The sequence below is a fragment of the Micromys minutus genome (genome assembly GCF_963924665.1).
Source record: "Micromys minutus genome assembly, chromosome: 17".
Taxonomy (NCBI): Eukaryota; Metazoa; Chordata; class Mammalia; order Rodentia; family Muridae; genus Micromys; species Micromys minutus.
The window spans coordinates 2,996,082-3,013,788 of record NC_137952.1 but is presented as its reverse complement, the minus strand read 5'-3'; the positions used below and the strand labels follow the sequence as shown (position 1 = coordinate 3,013,788).

General features: G+C 50.1%; 1 protein-coding gene across 2 annotated transcripts in view; it reads right to left on the bottom strand.

The window, feature by feature from the left end:
- Positions 1-1,605: 1,605 nt before the first annotated feature.
- Positions 1,606-17,707, bottom strand: part of SYT13 (synaptotagmin 13) — a gene marked incomplete at its 3' end in the record, with an annotated part of 38,915 nt that continues 22,813 nt past the window's right edge. For both annotated transcript variants that reach the window (XM_080931165.1, XM_080931166.1), the window contains exons 2-6: positions 14,334-14,559; positions 12,077-12,211; positions 9,261-9,562; positions 3,824-3,953; positions 1,606-1,910 (exon numbers count right to left, since the gene is read on the bottom strand). In XM_080931165.1, the coding sequence (XP_080787291.1) occupies positions 1,606-1,910; positions 3,824-3,953; positions 9,261-9,562; positions 12,077-12,211; positions 14,334-14,559 (1,098 nt within the window). The remainder of the gene's footprint in view (positions 1,911-3,823; positions 3,954-9,260; positions 9,563-12,076; positions 12,212-14,333; positions 14,560-17,707) is intronic.

Below are 17,707 nucleotides of genomic sequence, written 5' to 3'. Positions count from 1 at the left end.
GGAACTGAGGTAAACTCTGTAGCCCAGTCTGTAATGGCCTCTCCCCCTTTTCCACCTCTTTCAAGAAAATACTTCCCGGCAAAGATATAGATAGGTTCCTTCCCAAGCTGACTTGGAGGTGACTTAAAACCATTACTGGAAACAGGCTAAGCCAATATAAAAGGTGACTGAAAGATTTTTGGTTCACCAGTCTAACATCTCTGAGAAATTTACAGAGGAGGTTTTGGAGGAAAAGCACAGCCAATGGGGGAGCCAGGAAGTGCCATCAAGCGAACAGTGACAACTGGCACCTGCTAAGATGCCCCCTTGCTTATCTTCTGAAGAACTCTGGCGATCTCCCATGACATTGGTGCTGTGCTACAGGTAGCCACACCGAGGCGCTGTGGAGCAAGGAAGTTATTGAAACCAGAATTCTGGCTCACAAGTATCTACCCTGGCAGCTAGCTACTTATACTAGATTCCTAGTGGGGCATCTATTGGAAGTATCAACAGGGGTAGCCAAACTTAGCTTTTTGTTATTTTCAAGTTAAAGGGACATGTCCCCCAAACTAGAGGGAGGCATGTTTTCAAGAGGCCACGTTTCTTCTTTAAAGTTCATCTGCCTCCTCATTCACATAGCCAGATGGAATAAGCCAAGCTCAGAGCTCCTTCTTCCCAGAGTACAGGCATACTGAGAAAGACGGCTCTGCCCCACAGAGTCAGCTGGGTGGGTGACGCTGGTAGACATGACAGCTGCCTTCAGAATGCAGCAGACACTCCAGAGGAACAGCAACCTAGGCTGGCAAGGGAAGGGCACCCTACGTGTGATAAAAAAGCAGACAAAATCCACTCTGACTCCTTAAATAAAACAGTCAAAACACACAATACAGTTCTGAGAATGGGATCGGGACAGCAGACGTGGGAAGAAGTAAAGTAAGCAGAGACCCTGTCTTCACACTGCCCTGGTGGTGAGCTCCCGGAGGTCAGGAGTGAAGGCTCCTGGTGGTGAAGAGGGGATCTCATCAAGTGCAATCCCTCCTGCTCTGCTTCGGAACCCCCGTGCTAGTCAAGAACAGACGCCTCGTGTGTGCCACCCAGAGCATCAGTGTGGCATGGACCTGCTGGCTCTCAACCTTGCTAATGCTGTGACCCTATATACTGAAGCGCCTTATGTTTTGGTGATTTCCAGCCACATAAAAAAGTAGAATATTTTCATTGCTGCTTCATAACTGTAACGTCGCTCCTGTTATGAGTCATAATGTAAAGATTTTTGGAGACAGAGGGTGGCCAAAGGAGTCATGACACACAGGTTGAGAACTGCTTCAAACCAGTGTGAGCAGGGACTGTCTACTGAGTGTGCCTGACACACATCTTTCTCTATAACACAGATGAGTGAGAAACAGCCTTCCGAGTGTGTCTCTTCCACTCTGTCCTGGCCACGCTGCTCACCTTTTAGTATTGGGAACACAGTAAGACAGAGGAGCAAAGTCCTGGCCTCAGCCAACATGTCTGCATCTGCCTTTGGGCGTAGGCATGTGGACAGGGCACGAGGGGACGACTGACAACTGAGCCTGAAAGATGACTATGTCCAAGAAAGAGGGTCAGTGGCCGGCGGCCAGCGGCTGACTACAGGTGCAACTGGTGCCACATGGCGATCTGCCGGCGCGGGTTTTTTAGCATCTCCTCCCAGTGGCTGCGCTCAGAGCCTGAGGCATGCAGGCCTAGGCTGCAGTGACCCAGCTCGCAGCTCGGCCCCTCCTCGCCCTGGCCCAGCACCTCCAGCTCCACGCTGGATGCCCGCAGCAGGTCATCCGGTAGCTCAAACATGATCATCTCATTCCACACCGGGTTGATCTTGTGCTTGGCCCGTTTTGTCTGTTTCTTCTTCAGCTTCTGAGCCTGGTGTTTCAAGGTCACCTTGACAGAGACGTCTAGGGAGGGATACAGACAAAAACAAGTAGGAGGGGAGAAAGTGAGCTGTTAGCATCTGGTCACACCTGGAATACTGCTCCTTCTTGGGGTTGCCTACATTTCCACTGGGCTATGCAATCATTCAACCGGTAGTATCTACCAGAAGGCTGGAACTGGTCTGGGGATAGGAAACAGACGACACTGCATGTCTAAAGCTTGCATTAGAATGTGAAAGACTGACCATACAGCTTGAATAGCTTTCTCTGTAAGGTTTGGAACCATAAACATTTCAGATTTGGGTGTTTTTCAGACTAGGGAGTATTTACATTAGGCGAATTGGGATTGGGATTCAAGTGTAAGCCTAATATTCATCTAATGATTTTTTTTTCTTGAACCTAGGACTTTTCGCATACTAAGCAAGCATTCTAGCACTGAACCAAATCTCCAGCTTTTTTTCCCTCTTTGGAAACAGGGTTGTACCAAGTCACTACAGTTGGTCTCAAACTTTCTCTGCAGCCCAGGAAGCCCTAAAACTTGAGGTCTTCCTGCTTTCACAGAAGCTGGGATTCCAGGCCAGCCCCTAGGCTTTTACATCTTAAACACACAGACTAAATATACTTTTATACAACATAAAGCCAAGTGTTCATGGAGTAGAATCAGGAGATTCCAGAAGTTAGCATTTATTAGATTTTCAAATTAGAGATACATTAGCCTGTCACAAATGAGGTCAGTGGGTGGCTCAGAGCTGAGCCTGTCAAATGGCCTCTGGGGAACCACTTTGGTCACAAGTCACTTCTAAGTGACTTGACAAACCAAGGGCTTAAGTGTCCTCTAGTTTGCTACCAAATCAGACTAGGAAATAATTGTTCTCTCCACCTTCATTCTCTCCTTTCTCCTGTCAAGCCTTTGTGTTCATCATTATTAAGATGGTCCTCTTGGCTGACGGAGCTCTGCTCACACGCCTCTTTCCTAAGTTTTACTTGAAGACCTGGATTTTTTATGGAGAGGGCGAAGGCAGACTTCCTGGCCTCAGGTCCCAGGGAAATTCACACGTCGGGAGGCAAGCTTCTACAGCCTAGGATGGTTTGTTTTCATTAGTCAAGGTTGCCCAAGCTAATGTGAGAATAATTGTTACTTTGTATTTATTGCTCTCATTATCGTCCCTGGGTGGTTAGTTTGTTATTTCTACAGAGGTATTTCAGACACAAAGTGCTCTTCTGCAATGGTCCTGATGGGAGCTATTAAAAAAAAAGAAAAAAAAAAAAAAAAAAAAAAAAAAAAAAAAAAAAAAAAACAAGCCCCAAAGCCAGGCACTAGTCTCTGCCCTGTGGCTCAGGACTGTACCAACACCAGCCCTTCTGATTTCATTTACCCAAGACCCATTAGGAATACACAGGTATTTTTAACTTTAATACATGAATATGATTTTTGCATTACTGCTATCTTGCCTTGAACACGCCATTCCCTGTGTAGGTATGTCCGGAGTATCCTTGCTGCTTTACTGCTTTGCTGGGAAAGCTTGCTCTGTCCTCATGACTAGTGACCTGTGCCCAGGTATCAGAAGGAAACCTTAAATCTACAGACTTTTATGAATAGGTTTATGTGGGCATCTGTACCACAGATACCTTAAGCCCCAGACTTTACCTTCATAGCTCAGCAGGTGTGTATGGGAGGAAGGGCATTTGGCCAAGCCTTAGAATGGAGAATGGGAGGGTGCATAAGAACACTAGTAGAGAGGTGGGAGAACTTGAAGACATGAGTGTGTCTGTCAGAACTGGCAACAGATGCTGAGGCTGACTCCACAACAGGACCCTTGTTCACTCACCTACATTTTACACCAGGTACCACTGCCTGAACCTACATTTTACACCAGGTTCACTGCATGAACCCCAGAGCTGGGGCATCCTGCCTGTCTCCTGGCCCCCTCACTTACCTTTTCCCAGAAGCTCCTTGGATTGGCTGGAGTGGAGGTTCTTAGCTTTAATCAGCACCACCAGGAGGCGATTGGCAGCTGGGAGGTAGCTGATTGAGAGAAGGACCTCCCCGGTTCCTGCAGATGGCTCCTGGACAGAGAAGGAGAGAGATTGCACTTGAGCTTGGCTTCTGATCCATCAACTGAAGCCAACACCACCCTCACACCCCATAGACCTTCCAGGGTCTACTCGCCTAAGGTCCATTTATCTGCCACTGTACAAGGCAGCAGGACCCAGAGGAAGGGGGCTGGCATGTATGCCAACAGTGGAACTTGGTCTAACATATGCAGTCATTCATTCTATGTTTATTTATTTTAAACAGGGTCTCACGCTGTAGCCCTAGGTGGCCCAGAACTCATTATGGAGATCAGGCTGGCCTCAAATTTAGATTTTCCTGCCTCTGCCTCTTTAAGCATGAGCCACCAAGTCCTTGCTAGCACATGTTCTCTCTTTAAATCCAACTTATAAGCAGACAATAGCCCCCTCTCTCAATACACTGAGGGTGAAAAGCGGGAGGGGGAAATGGGGGCGGTCTCTCTTCTGCACCTTTTGCCTCTGGGAGTACCTTGGTAGATATCTTGGGCACTAGGGAACCCAGTTTGGGAGTCACAGCTTGGACCCATCAGGATCCTGGGGGAGTAGAGTTATTGCTTTCCTCTCGTTGTTTTTATTTTTAATTATGTGTATTTTGGGGGGAGAGGTGTGCATGTGTGAAAGCAGGTGCCCTCAGAGACCAGGTGACATCAGATCCCTTAAAACCAGAGCTACAGGGAGCTCTGAGTCACCAAACACATATGCTGGAACGTGGGTCCTCTTTAGGAGCACCTGGAGCTGCTCATCACTAAGCAGTATCTTCATGTCCAAGTTGTCCATTTCTTTGAAGATAACTCCAGCTTTGCAGGCTAGCATCACCAATGAAGTGCCATGTCCTAATGCTTAAAAGTGACTGGATTCCCCAACAGGAACCAGGCATATCAGCCCAAGGCTGGGCACATCTTGCAAGGACGGAGTGGCAGTGTCTTAGTCAGGGTAGGCTCAAGACATCCTGTCTCTGTCACCTCCAGCACCTCCCAGGCCGTCCACCACCCCTTTGACCTGGTTTACAGTGTCCCCTATCTGCTTCCTGCAGGAGTGTGAACTGTTGCCAAGTCTTTTGAATGATACCCTCCCTCACCTGAGGCACAGCTTTTAGGCCCCAGACTTTGTCCTTTTTTTTTTTTTGCTGCTCAGTGAGGGGATGCAGGGAGTCCATCCCCCACCCACCAGTGAGGTCACTGGTGAGTGGTCACAGAGCTGTTTACTTCCTTCAGCACAGAGCTCAGCTGTGGATAGTGGAACCCTGCTGTGTGTTCTGAGCATGCCTGTCACCCAGGACAAATGTCTGTACCATAACCCAAATGGCTCGTTCTTCCCAGGGGACTCTCTTGAAACTGTCCTTTGCTCTTGAGGGAGGAGCCAGGTTTCTACCCTAATTGGTTCTGTTTTGCTCCTCGGATCTTTTCTCCCCTTTTGAATTGTTTCTAAGAATTGGGGAACCTGCAGGCCTTTGCCTCACATTGGGAACTGAACCCCCAAAGCACTAGAAACATCCCTGCAGAGAAGTGAGATAACCTCACCCACACCTTTGTGACCACAGTTGTCCTTCCTCTACCATCTAGGACAGGACAGGATGGCAGACAGCTTTAAGTGGTTGTTAGACTTGCCGCCCACCTGGTGGAGCAGCCACAGGGGAACAAGCTTTCCTGCTCTGCTTTTACTCCTGTCCTTGCTAATTGGACCCTCGAGGCAGCTAGTGGTCTATCCTGGTCTCTTGAGATGTCCAGTGGCAGACCTTGGCCCTGAGGTTTCAGTGTAAGTTTAATTAGATATAGATGGCTAGTCACATGACAAATTGATGGGGGGGTGTCAGGAACTCTTGGTGTGAGTGCAGATGACCAAGGTCTATTAAACACGGGCACTCTGCTCCACCCAAGCGTGTGGCCTGTCCCACCACACTGCAGGTGCATTACACATCCCTGGCACTACACATGCCCTGGATACAAAATAAATGTTTGCCAGAAAAATTTCAGACATCTCTCTTCATCTCGGCAGTGACCTTGGGGAGGGCCCTGAAATTCTCCTCCACAGGAGAGCCAGGTGGGGCTTGCTACCTCCTGGGCCATAGCTATGACGCAGCAATTCTGAGTCTCCCGTGGAATCTGCTCCAAGTCCCAGTCACTGCTCCGGCTTTCTAGGTGGACAGTCTGTCCTGGTGCTCCAATATCACATGAGGTCTGGGAACAGGTGACCCATCAAAGTGACACAGCTGGCCTGGGCTGCTGTTACAGATGACCAGGCCCGAGTCTTCTGTCCCCCATTCCTCAGCAGGCCTGCACCCCTAACGGGCTTTCTCACATACCTAAAAGTGAAAACCAGGGCCAGCCTTGTGGGTGTCGTCCCAAAAGAGAACTCCAGGGATACCTGGTCCTAGCCTCCGATGATCAAAGCACCACAAATGAAAACCAGCCTTTTTTTTCTCTCCCTTTTCCTGTCTTTCCCTTTTGTCTTAGATGCTCAGTGAATCACTCCAGGCTGCCCTCAAAGTGAGGTGTTCTGTTGTCTCTAATGACGCACATGCCACTTTTGGCTAAATGTCTTCTGGCAGGAACTGGGACACTGCTGCCACCTCTGTTAACCCATTGAAACCCAGAAAGGAAAACCAAACAGAAAACATCTGGGTTGCAGAAACTGCAGACGCCCCACCACCTTTAAACTGGCCCTCAGTGTCTGTCCGGGTGGGGTTCCCGACCTGGCCTGGAGCGCAATGGCTCCTGCACACCCCTGCCCAGAGGGAAAGAGATGCCTGGCTGGCTGTGGAGTAGTGACAGCAGTAGCAAGCGATGACATTAAGATGGATGTCCTGAGGACAGGACTCCCCGTGCAGCTGTGGCTCCTGCCTGGGACACAGCGGGGGTTGGTGAGGTGCTTTTGAATGAGTGATTGTTGTCTTTCAGAGGATGGACAGAAGCAGGCAAGACACCCAGGATTCTGTCTCGGTGAGGTGAATTTTAGCCCTTCTGGGGTCATACCAAAACCTCAAACCCGGTAGGGGAACCTTCTAAGCTCCAGAAAAAATAAGCTTATTAGTTTAATAAGTCCACATATCTTCTTTCCCACCAGGGACCCTGCATGTGACCCCATATACACCCCAAGCTACATAGTCATTAGAAAGTGGGCTTTGAGGCATCAGATCTCAAAGGGTTTCTGTGTTTTTTCGTATCAATTTTCCAAGCCAAGAAAAGACAGGAAAACAGGGTCCGAAAGAAACAATGAGCCAGAGAAGCAGGTGTGGAGGCAGCGGGCTCTGCGGCTCTGCGTCCTACAATCCAGGCTTGATAGAAAAGACTCCTCCGGCAAGTGTGCAGTGAGTCAGAAGGACATGCCGCCGAGGCTGAGCTATCTGCCAGGCCTGGTCTGCTGATGCTATGTGGATTTCTAATGGGGTCAGCCTCAGTTCCCCTGTGTGCATACAAGGTGGTCACGGTGTTGCCCTTACCTGGCTGGTTTGGGAAGTGATAGTGGTGGAGGTGGAGATGGTGGTGGTGGTGATGGAGGTGGTGGTGGTGATGGTGGTGATGGTGATGGTGATGATGATGGTGGTGGTGGTGATGGTGATGGTGGTGGTGATGGAGATTGTGATGGAGGTAATGGTGCTGATGGTGGTGGTGGTGGTGGTGGTGGTGGAGATGGTGGTGGTGGTGATGATGGTGATGGTGGTGGTGGTGATGGTGGTGGTGGTGATGGTGGTGGTTATGGTGGTGGTGGTGATGGTGGTGGTGATGGTGGTGGTGGTGATGGTGGTGGTGGTGCTGATGGTGATGGTGGTGGTGATGGAGGTTGTGATGGAGGTGATGGTGCTGATGGTGGTGGTGGTGGTGGTGGTGATGGTGGTGGTGATGGTGGTGGTGATGGTGGTGGTGGTGATGGTGGTGATAGTGGTGGTGGTGATGGTGGTGGTGATGGTGGTGGTGGTGGTGGTGGTGGAGATGGTGGTGGTGGTGGTGGTGGTGATGGTGGTGATGGTGGTGGTGGTGGTTATGGTGGTGGTGGTGATGGTGGTGGTGGTGGTTATGGTGGTGGTGGTGATGGTGGTGATGGTGGTGGTTATGGTGGTGGTGGTGATGGTGGTGGTGGAGATGATGGTGGTGGTGGTGGTGATGGTGGTGGAGATGGTGGTGGTGGTGGTGATGATGGTGGTGGTGATGGTGGTGATGGTGGTGATGATGGTGACAGTGATTATTACTGCTGCTACTAACTACTATTGAGATAGACGATTTTCTGAGCTGAGCCCCTGAGATGGGGAGCACAGAAATAGTGTCTCAGTGGGCAGGTTAGTAACTTGTTTTATCCAGAACAGTGATAGGAAAGGCTTGCTTTGTGGATCTTGCAAGCTGTCCAGACTGGTTGACCCTGTGACCCATGGGCTGTATGAAGCCACTTGGCCCAAGGATCTCTATGCATGCTACCCAGTGCAAAACCACAAACTCACCTAAAGCATTCGGAGATTGTTTTGTGATTTGTTTACATATATAACCTGATAACATGGTTCTTGATGGTAAATCAGGACATGTGAATGATAACATGTCCCAGTGTCAAAGCTTAGACACATCTTAGTGATGTAGAGCAGCCACGTGACAGACGGATGTCTTTATCAGAAGTTCCCTGAATGCTGCTCCGTGGCAGGCTCTTGGATTGATTCTGAGGACACAACATCCCTGACCTGTCTTGACACCATATTGTCCTGGCTGGTGGGGAACATAGCTTGATCACCATGGAGCCCAAGGTCCCAGCAGCCTCCACAGTGGACACTATCTCAGACCAGTGTCTGCAGACTACTGATTGTACTCTGGTCTGCACTGAGCCCAGGCAGCTCATTCAGAGTCAGTACTAGCATCCTTGCTTAACAGACCTTCCAGAACATTCCATCAGAGTACATGCAGGTTCATCCCAGCATCTAAATTCTGTCTCAGATCAGCTGTCAGCAGCCATCTGTCTGTTTGCCCTAGGTCTCCATGCTCCGGGCTCAGAGAGGCTTTGTGCTTCCTTCCCCCGCTCACATCTGCAGGACTAGCTCGAGAGGACATGAGAACCGAAGCTGTATTTAGATGAGGGCGACTCCACCATAGCATGGAAGCTGATACCACTCTCACCATGATGCTGCCCCTGGTGGCAGGGCTGTCCTCAAACAGGTGCCAAGAACCCCAAGTTCTGGGCTGTGAATCTGCTCCAGCCTCTGACTGGGAGCCCAAGCGGCCTTTTCTCTGAGCTGAGAGTGTCTCTGAGTATTGCTCCATCATTCCAACCCTGTACTCCATGCTCTCCCCAACCGCTCTAGATCTCTGGACTGGAACCCCCTACCTTTGCTGTGGTCTTTAGTTCACCCCACTGTGCTGCCCCCAGGGGTACAGACGTTCCATCCAGGCCCAAGCGGAGCTCCCCAATCACACTATGGCGGGAGAAGCGGTCACAGGTCCGAAGGGTGAGTGTCAGGGTAGCTGTGGGGAGCTCTTCCTCATCCAGGGGTAGGGCCAGGCCCTCCTCCCAGGTTGTGTGCAGCTGTCGTTTCTTCAGAACCGTCTGTGCCTCCACAGAGCCAGTCTTGACAGTCACGCTACCTTGGATGTAACAGTCACAGCCTCCTTCGTGGTCACTGGTGACAGCTGTAGGTACAAACAAAACAAGACAGACCTGGGAACAGAGATGATCACGGGGCTGACACGGCTTTCCGTCACTGTAACTGTCTTGTAGGGAAGAAGCATTACAAAATAGGACATCATGGGGCTGGGAGGGGGCCAAGAGGACATTCCAGATCCCTTCTGACCTCAAGATTCAGAGATGTCACCACTGGCACCAAGGCCCTGGAAGAGCTTTGGTTAGGATAGCTACCAATGCTGTGTGTGAGTCATGTATTTCTGTTTTTAAATATTTACCACACAGCCGCTTGTGATCTGAATCACCCAGCTGCTGCCTCATGATTGTTGCTTCCGATTCTCAACCTTGATGTTTTGAACACGTCACACAGTGGATTGTGTTAGTCAGCTTCCTGACACTATAACACGCACCTTGGAGCTTAGAGTGAGGAGGTTTACCTGGACTCACAGTGTGAGAAACGCTGGCTCATGGTACCCGTAGTTACATTACTTTGTGAGGCGGCGTGCCCTGGTGGACTCACCTGACTCAGCAGAACAATTGCCTCACAGCCAGGAAACAAATGAGTCTGAGGAAGAGTCCAGTGGGCTGGGGAGCAAACATTGGCCACACGTACCTTTGAGGACAGTTAGGAACTATAGCATGTGTGTGAACCTCTTAACAGGCATTTGGCCACTCCGATCGGCTTTGGTCTTTAACCTCAGCAGGAGAGAGACCTGATTCTCCCACACAGCGTGCTCCACCCTGTGCCACTAACTGCTTCCCTGCTGACCAGGGTTTCTAAAGTGTCATGGTGTGGATGTGTCCTGCAGACCCTCCTCTTCCTAAGACTCTGATGACTGTCCCTTCAGTGTGGAAGCTGACGTTTCAGAGAGAGAGATGTTGAATGAGCCTGTTCTCCACCAGTGAGACCTGAAGACCTGATGCCCCAACAGACAAGACCTTTCTTGAGCTGTTTGTTCCTGGCATCACCACTCACTGTCAGAGTAGCCTGCAACCCTCAGAGGAGAGGCCAGACTGTTTCCTATTCTGTAAAATGGTAGTTACCTGAGGACCAGAGGTGTATGTCGAAGTGCTTGAACACCTTAAGCAACAGTAAAAAGGGGGAAGTCTAACTCAAATAAGGAAACAAGGGGCTGGGTGGGGGGAGGGGGCTCAGGGGTAAGGCACTTACTCAGTGGGCTTGAAGCCCTGGTTTCCATCCCCAGGGTCAAGTTCAACACAAGACTGATGTGGTACGAGGGACAGTTCGCTTTGTCAACTTGACAAGATCTAGAATCACCTCAGGGACAAAGCTCATGGTGGAACTTTTAGATCTTGATCACTCACCCAATTGTGGAAAGTACCCTGGGTCTGAGATCCTAAAATGAATAAATAAACTGAGCCTCAGAGTTCATCATTCTCTGTGTCCGGTCTGTGGACACAGCGTAGTCGGCTGCCTCAAGCCCTGGTAGGCATGGCGCACAATGGCCAGGTGTCCTCCAACTGTGTACCAGAATTTATCCTTTCTCTATAGACAGGTCATTAATGCAGGTTTAGATCCTAAAATGTCCTGAAAAGGGGGTGGGCTGGAGGCTTAGCCCCTGGCTGATGGTTCTCTAGGCAGGTGAGACCTGGGGGGAAGGAATCCTGTCATTGGGCCCATTCTTGACGAGGATCTTGGACTCTGACCACCTCCTGCTTCCTTGTCACTGTAAGGTGAGTGGCTTTGCTCAGTGTGTGTTCTCTGCCACAGTGTTCTGCTCACCACAGGTCAACAGGGCCACCCGTGGACTGAACTATGGAACTCTGAGCCAGAACAAATCTTCCTTCCTCGGGGATTTTGCCACAGTGATGGAAAGCTGGCTAACACAGAAACAGAAGACATTAGGAATAGAAACAGCATAGAGTGTATCAACACACTCTGCCTCCAGCCCCGGTTTCTTTGTACCTTTGTTGGTGGTGGGGTGGGCTGTCAGAGGAGCACTCCCCAGGATATCCTACCAGACAGGGAAGTTCTCAGGATGCCCCTGACCTTTGAAAGACTGTCTTTGTCTGGCACAGACCCCTGTACGATGCCAAAGGCATTGCTGGCAAAGGCTGCTTGCTGTTCATCCATCACTTATCTCCCTGACCTGGTGGGCAGCCTGCCAGGCCAACTTTCCTAAAATGCCCTGCAACAAAGTGTGGCCAAGTGAGAAGGCTCCAAGCAATGGCTATGAGAAGTGGCTCACGCTCTATCCATTAAGGCTACTATGGAATGGCTGTGACCTCTTGTAGTTCTCATTTTATCAGCTAGAAGCACCTAGCAGGAGGCCTAAGGAGATTAGAGAAGGTGGCAGGGGCTGGTCCTTGAGTCACTGTGCTGAAGGAAGATGTCTGCTGGCTAGGAATCCCTGGTGTTCATGGTTGTAGGAGGGAGAGAAAAGAATCTATGTCTGAACATCGTGTGTGAGGGACCATTTGCCAGAGTGCTAACCCTCGCTCTCTCCAGAGGCAGACCTTCCCATCCCACTGGCAGGGCCTGGAATCACACAAAGAAATACCTTCCAAGCTAGTCACAAATAACTCGGCCTTCTTCTGGTCATAGTCCAGGCGAAAGTGGAGTTTGGGGGCCTGGTTCCAGCTGGCAGCCTTCTCTGGGTTCCAGGTCTCCATGACACAGACATCCTCTACTACACCTGGGAGACAGACAGAGTAACCATGGATGCCATGCTGGGTTTTTGATGATAATATGCTGTCACTGCCATCCAAGCCCAAAACTGTCCCTGTAGGGGGCTACAGAATTGCACCTCAAGGGACCATTATGGTTCAGTGGTCAATATGTGGGTTCTGATATCACACTTAAGTTGCCACGTAGTAGCTGTGAGTTATCTAGGGGATGCTCTCAGCTCTGTGCTGCTCTATAGTGCCACATGGCTGGCACACGGTTCTGACAGCGGATAGAATTATGGGCAAAGCTCACAGGAAAGAACAGGTCGATGCCACTGGCAGGGATGGTGGCTTTGATTCTGATCTTGTGTCCATTCAACATTTGGTGAATGAACGGAGAACTTTATGTTTAATCAAGAAGCTTCTAAAGCCACCAATAAAACCACCAGGATTGCTGGTGGCACCCCGTCTCTTGAGCTAGAGCCTAATGTGTGAAAGATTCCCGTGAATCAAGCCTGAATGGACAATTAAGAAGCCACAGTGGCTGCCACAGATGACATTTTAAGCAACCAGAACCGAACTGCGGATCCTCAGAATAAATCAGAGGGCAGGACTCTGGGGAACTATTAATGTCCCCAAAGGCTCCTTATTAGATTTCTGCTACAAACTGTCCTCTAAGGAGCAGATCAGCTCTAGTGAGACTAAGACACATCGATGTGCACTTGTCTCCCAAAGCAGTCCTGAGAATGCTGCAGTGCACTGGGTAACAAGGAGCTTCGTGGTACCTAGAGGTCTTGGAGCTCAGGCAGCCTTAGACGGAGGACCCAGACCCAATCCCCATTCATCTGGCATCACCTATATCTACCTGGGCATCTGTTCAGGGGCAGCATCTGCAAAGTTGCCTCTGCAGCTGTTTGTGTTTTTGTTTTTTAATCTATTTTTTCCTTGAGTGATCAAGGGACAGTACCAAGTGAGTGGCGGGAATGGACTCTTCTTCCAGGCATGAGGTGCTGAGCACTCAGTGAGGGGAGCAGTGGAGCAGGGAGAGTCAAACACAATGCATCATGGGATGTTGGTCGAAGTGGCCAGTGCTACCTGCTGGGTCAGAACCAGGATGCTGCCCTCTGTGATGGGAAGGAAAGGAAGGCAAGAGGCTACGTGTGCAGGATTCTCTGCAGCCATGAGGGTTCCTCCATCCTGGACCTATCCAAGCACCGAGCCACCAGGAGCTCCTGAGAGAGGCCCTGGCTGTGGGAATCATCCTCAAGCGCACTCACACCCATCAATCTTGCCTGACTTTTAGTTCTCCCATCTTCGATTTTGGATCTATTTAAAGTGTGGGCAGGGAAACCCAACTACTGACAGTCAAAAGGACTGGCCCATTTGCAGCACAGACTGAAGTGAGTGCTGAAAATCGAAGCTGGGGAGCACTGCTGGCCCTGGTGGTAGGCCATCTGTCCACTGGCCAAGAGGACTACACATGAACCCAGGTCATTGTCAAAGGTGCTGCTGCCTGCACTGCCACACAGCCAATCTGGACCTCAGAACTGGCTACCTTCTTACTTAGGATTGTCTCTCTTAAAAGCTTCTGCATCCCGTGGGTTAAGGACTACATCTCAGCTCCTCTGCTAACATCCTGGCTGCACCATTCTGGCCAACTATGAGTACTGCCTTCTAAAGTCTGATGCTCACAGGGAGAATAGGGGCACTGACAATATAGACATATGCTTTGGTGCTTTGTGCTAAGCCCTGGTTCAAGCATTTGTTTTAGTCATTATTTATATACATTTAACAGTGACTTTCACAGGTATGGTCCCACTCCATCAATGAGGACGAAGTCCCCAGAGAGGCTTAGCAGTATGTCCAGTGCCACACAGCAAACATAGAAAAAGGCAGAGACTTAAACACAACTCAGAAGCCTATTTTTAACCTTGATTTTTTTTTTTTTTTTTTTTTTTTTTGGTATCCCTTATGTAATTACACAGTAATCTGAAACAGACTCTTCATTTCTCACAGGAAAGCTGAATGCCAAATGTCGGGGCGTATCACACCGGGGCTCTGGACAGCTTCGGCAGATCATACACTGTGTCCAAAGACACAAACAAGGCAGCCCCAAGACCCATACTGTCCACCAGGTGCAGGGGACCCTACCGTTCTGAGGGAGGATGAACAGCTCCTCGGTGACCTGCCTCTTGAGGCGACTGTCACTCTGGGCCTGGGGGCTGGCAGGTGCAGCAGACTCCTCTGTGGTCCCCAGAGTGTAGTCTGCGTAGTTGATAACTTCTGGGGCTGTCACAGCTGGCCGGGGCCCATAGATGTCTGGGAACTTAAGGAGAGGTCGGGGCTGGACAGGCTCCGTGGACTTTTTAACGTTGAACTACAAATGTGAATAGAACTGGTTAGTTGGTGTGAACAGAGGACGTGGAGGGACCGTCTCTACCCTAAGAAGGAGAAGTGGGGACTGACTTCCTGAAGGAGGCTGGGCTGGAGGTCTGCTTCCAGTCTCCCCCAAAGAATACAGCCTGGGAAGGGGAAATGTCACTCCTAACAACATTTAACAGTATATGTGCAGATGGGGGTGGTTACCCATCATTCACCCTCCCCCCCAACCATTCTGAGTGAGGTCATGCTTCTTCTGTGTACCCCCTTTATGACCTTCCTCTCTGTCTCTCTGTCACTTCTCTGTCTGTCTGTATGTCTCTTACTCTGCTTCTACTCTCTGTCCCTTTCCAATGGCTGAGCTGGGCTAGTGGTTTCTACCACATCTACCACAAAATTCAGACTCCTGTAGTGACCCTGTAAAAGCCTGCCTTGCCTGACCCATTGACCTCTGGCACTTCCCAAATCTGTCTACCTCCCTTCTAAGGCCCCAAAGGCCAGCTCTGACCTACCCGTTACCCAAGTGGAATATTCCCACCTCTCCTCACTACCACATCTGGCCTTTGGCTCAGCACTGGCCTCCCCCAGTAATGTTTTAGCTGTTGGTGGTCCAGCTGTGGCCTTAGCACATCAGATTCATGAGCACAGCAGCTAGGTCTAGCCCCCACTCCTGATCCTAGCACCTGAACTGGGCCACTTTGGCCAGGTCATTTTGCTTCTCTGGGCTGTTGCCTTAAATGACACCTCTGAGCTGTTTCTTCAGGTTGCAAGAGGCCAGTGACACTGTCCTTCAGGGAGATATCCCAAACAGCAAACATGAGATATGTTGTCAGCGGATGGAAGGTCGAGGGTAGGATGGCATGTGATCCGCAGGCAATCAGAAAGCCTGGAAGCCAGGTTTGACCTTGACCTTGAAGGAGGGAAGTGTGCAGATGGAACATGGCTCTGACACATAGCAATATAGAGCCATGTCCTACATCTCACCTAAAAGTGGGTTCTATCAGTTTTACTCTTTCATTGTGGGGAAACTGACTCAGAAGCACTTTGGGCCATGCAGAGCCACTAGAGACTTTGACCAGATTTCATACCATTTGCCTGATGGTATTGGCTGCCATTTGGACATTACTAGTGGGCCAAATGGCCATTGCAGCCCCGGGTTCGGCCTCAGGTGTTCTACCTTGTTCCTCAGCCCCAAGGAGATTCTAGATACTGCTGGGTCTCAGCCACCCTTGACCCAGAGCCAGCCTGTCTGCCACATATTGGAACCAGAAGTGAGGTTGTTTGGGTGGCCTTGGGAGCTTGCCCCATCTGCCTTTGATCATACTCCACCTCAATTGCTTTATAGAAGAGCTGGGTTTGGTTCTTGGGTTAGAGTCACGGCTGGCTGAACATGTGGCTTTGGTGGGGGACTCATCACTGACCCCCTGGAATGAATGGGGCTCGTCATGGGGACCTTCACAGAGCTGTGGAGTGCGTTCCCATCTATCCTGAAGCAGAAAGACCCATCCTGACTCCCTTCTATCTGCTTTCCCCATTGTCACCTGGTTGTCTAGGGTCATCCTCACCCCCTAGGCTCTGATCCTCCTATCTATGCCATTACCTTGGTGGCTTTTCCTGTTCACCCCAGTGCTATGGTGGGCGTGTTCTCCAGACAGACTGTGTCCCCACTAGGCAGACACCACACGCCCCTGTCTTGTGACTGCAAGATGAGTCAGAGTCAGGACAATGCCAACTCCATGCACTGCGAGAAGGACACAGAGTCTGTGTCTCTGATATTAATGCCATTTGGCCACCAAGTTTGTTTATGCTGTGGCCTGGCCACCTCGAATGCTCACAAGTGATGCTGTTCTTACTTTTGGAGCTCTGCCTTGCAACCCACAGCATGCCAAATGGATGGCCAGCACTGCAGACAAGCTCCTCAGAGGCCATCAGCCTGGTGTCCACTCAGCCTTGGGCAGGACATTGTACCCCTGGAATCTCTGTATACCCAGCCTGTGGCTTCTGTACTTGATACTGATCCTTATCCCGAGGGAAAACATCGGTGGCCTTTTGCAAGAATGATTAATGGTCCAGGCTCTGGGAGCGGAGCTGCTGTCAGTAACTTACATCCTCAAGGCACAAAAGCACCAATCACATCCTGTTCCTTATTTCAGAACCTTGTTTCGGGGCCGTTGAGCTGGTTCACTGGGTAAGGGAGTTTCTGCCAAGTCTGACAACCTGAGTTCAATACTCAGAACCTACATGATGGAAAGAAAGAATTGACTCCTGTGGGCAGTCTTCTGACCACACACACACCATCGCATGTGTGCTTCATATATACATACATGTAAAATTTTTCACTGCATGTCAAATGACTGAATTCTTAAGCTCAAGTCATAGAAAAGAGGTTGAGGATAGAGGGATCCTGTGAGAGGCTGAATCAGCCATCAAAACAACCAGGGATTACAGCACTAAAAGTCTATGGAGAAAAGAGATAAAATATCCAAACTACTCCACCCTAAAGCTGGCAAAGGACTTCTATGGTCATTTTCCAAAGAGGAAACACAATTACCACCTAAGCAAGGAGTGCTCAGTAGTTTCTGTCAACTTGACACACGCCGTCATCTGGGCAGAGGGAACCTCAAAGGAGAAATTGCCTTCATAAGACTGGACTATGTGCAAGTCTGTAAATAATTTTTCTTGACTAATGATAGATGTGGGAGTGGCCAGACCACTGTGGGTGGCACCACCCCTGAGCAGGTGGTTCTGGGATAAATACAAAAGCAGGTTGAGCAAGCCATTGGGGAGCAAGCAAGTAAGCAGTGTTCCTCCATAGTCTCTGCTTCAGATCCTCCCCCACGTTCCTGCCTGAGGAATGGGGAGACGGAGAGAAGGAAGAAATTGTGCAGGCACTGGTGCAGCACATCCTTCAAAGAGGAGTCCTGAGACGCACAGGCCTAGAGAACGGCCCTGCAGCTGGAAGATGCTGCCACAAGACAAACCTGAGGGGCTTTGGGTAGTCAGACACCATTGGTAGGATGCAGAGGGTGTGGTAGGCACAGTGGGCAGGAGGGAGGCTCTGCTCGAAGGAGACAGTTCCAGCTCTACAGGAGCATCATGCTAAGGCAGTGCTGGGTCATCACCCAGCGCTGTGGCATACTTAACAC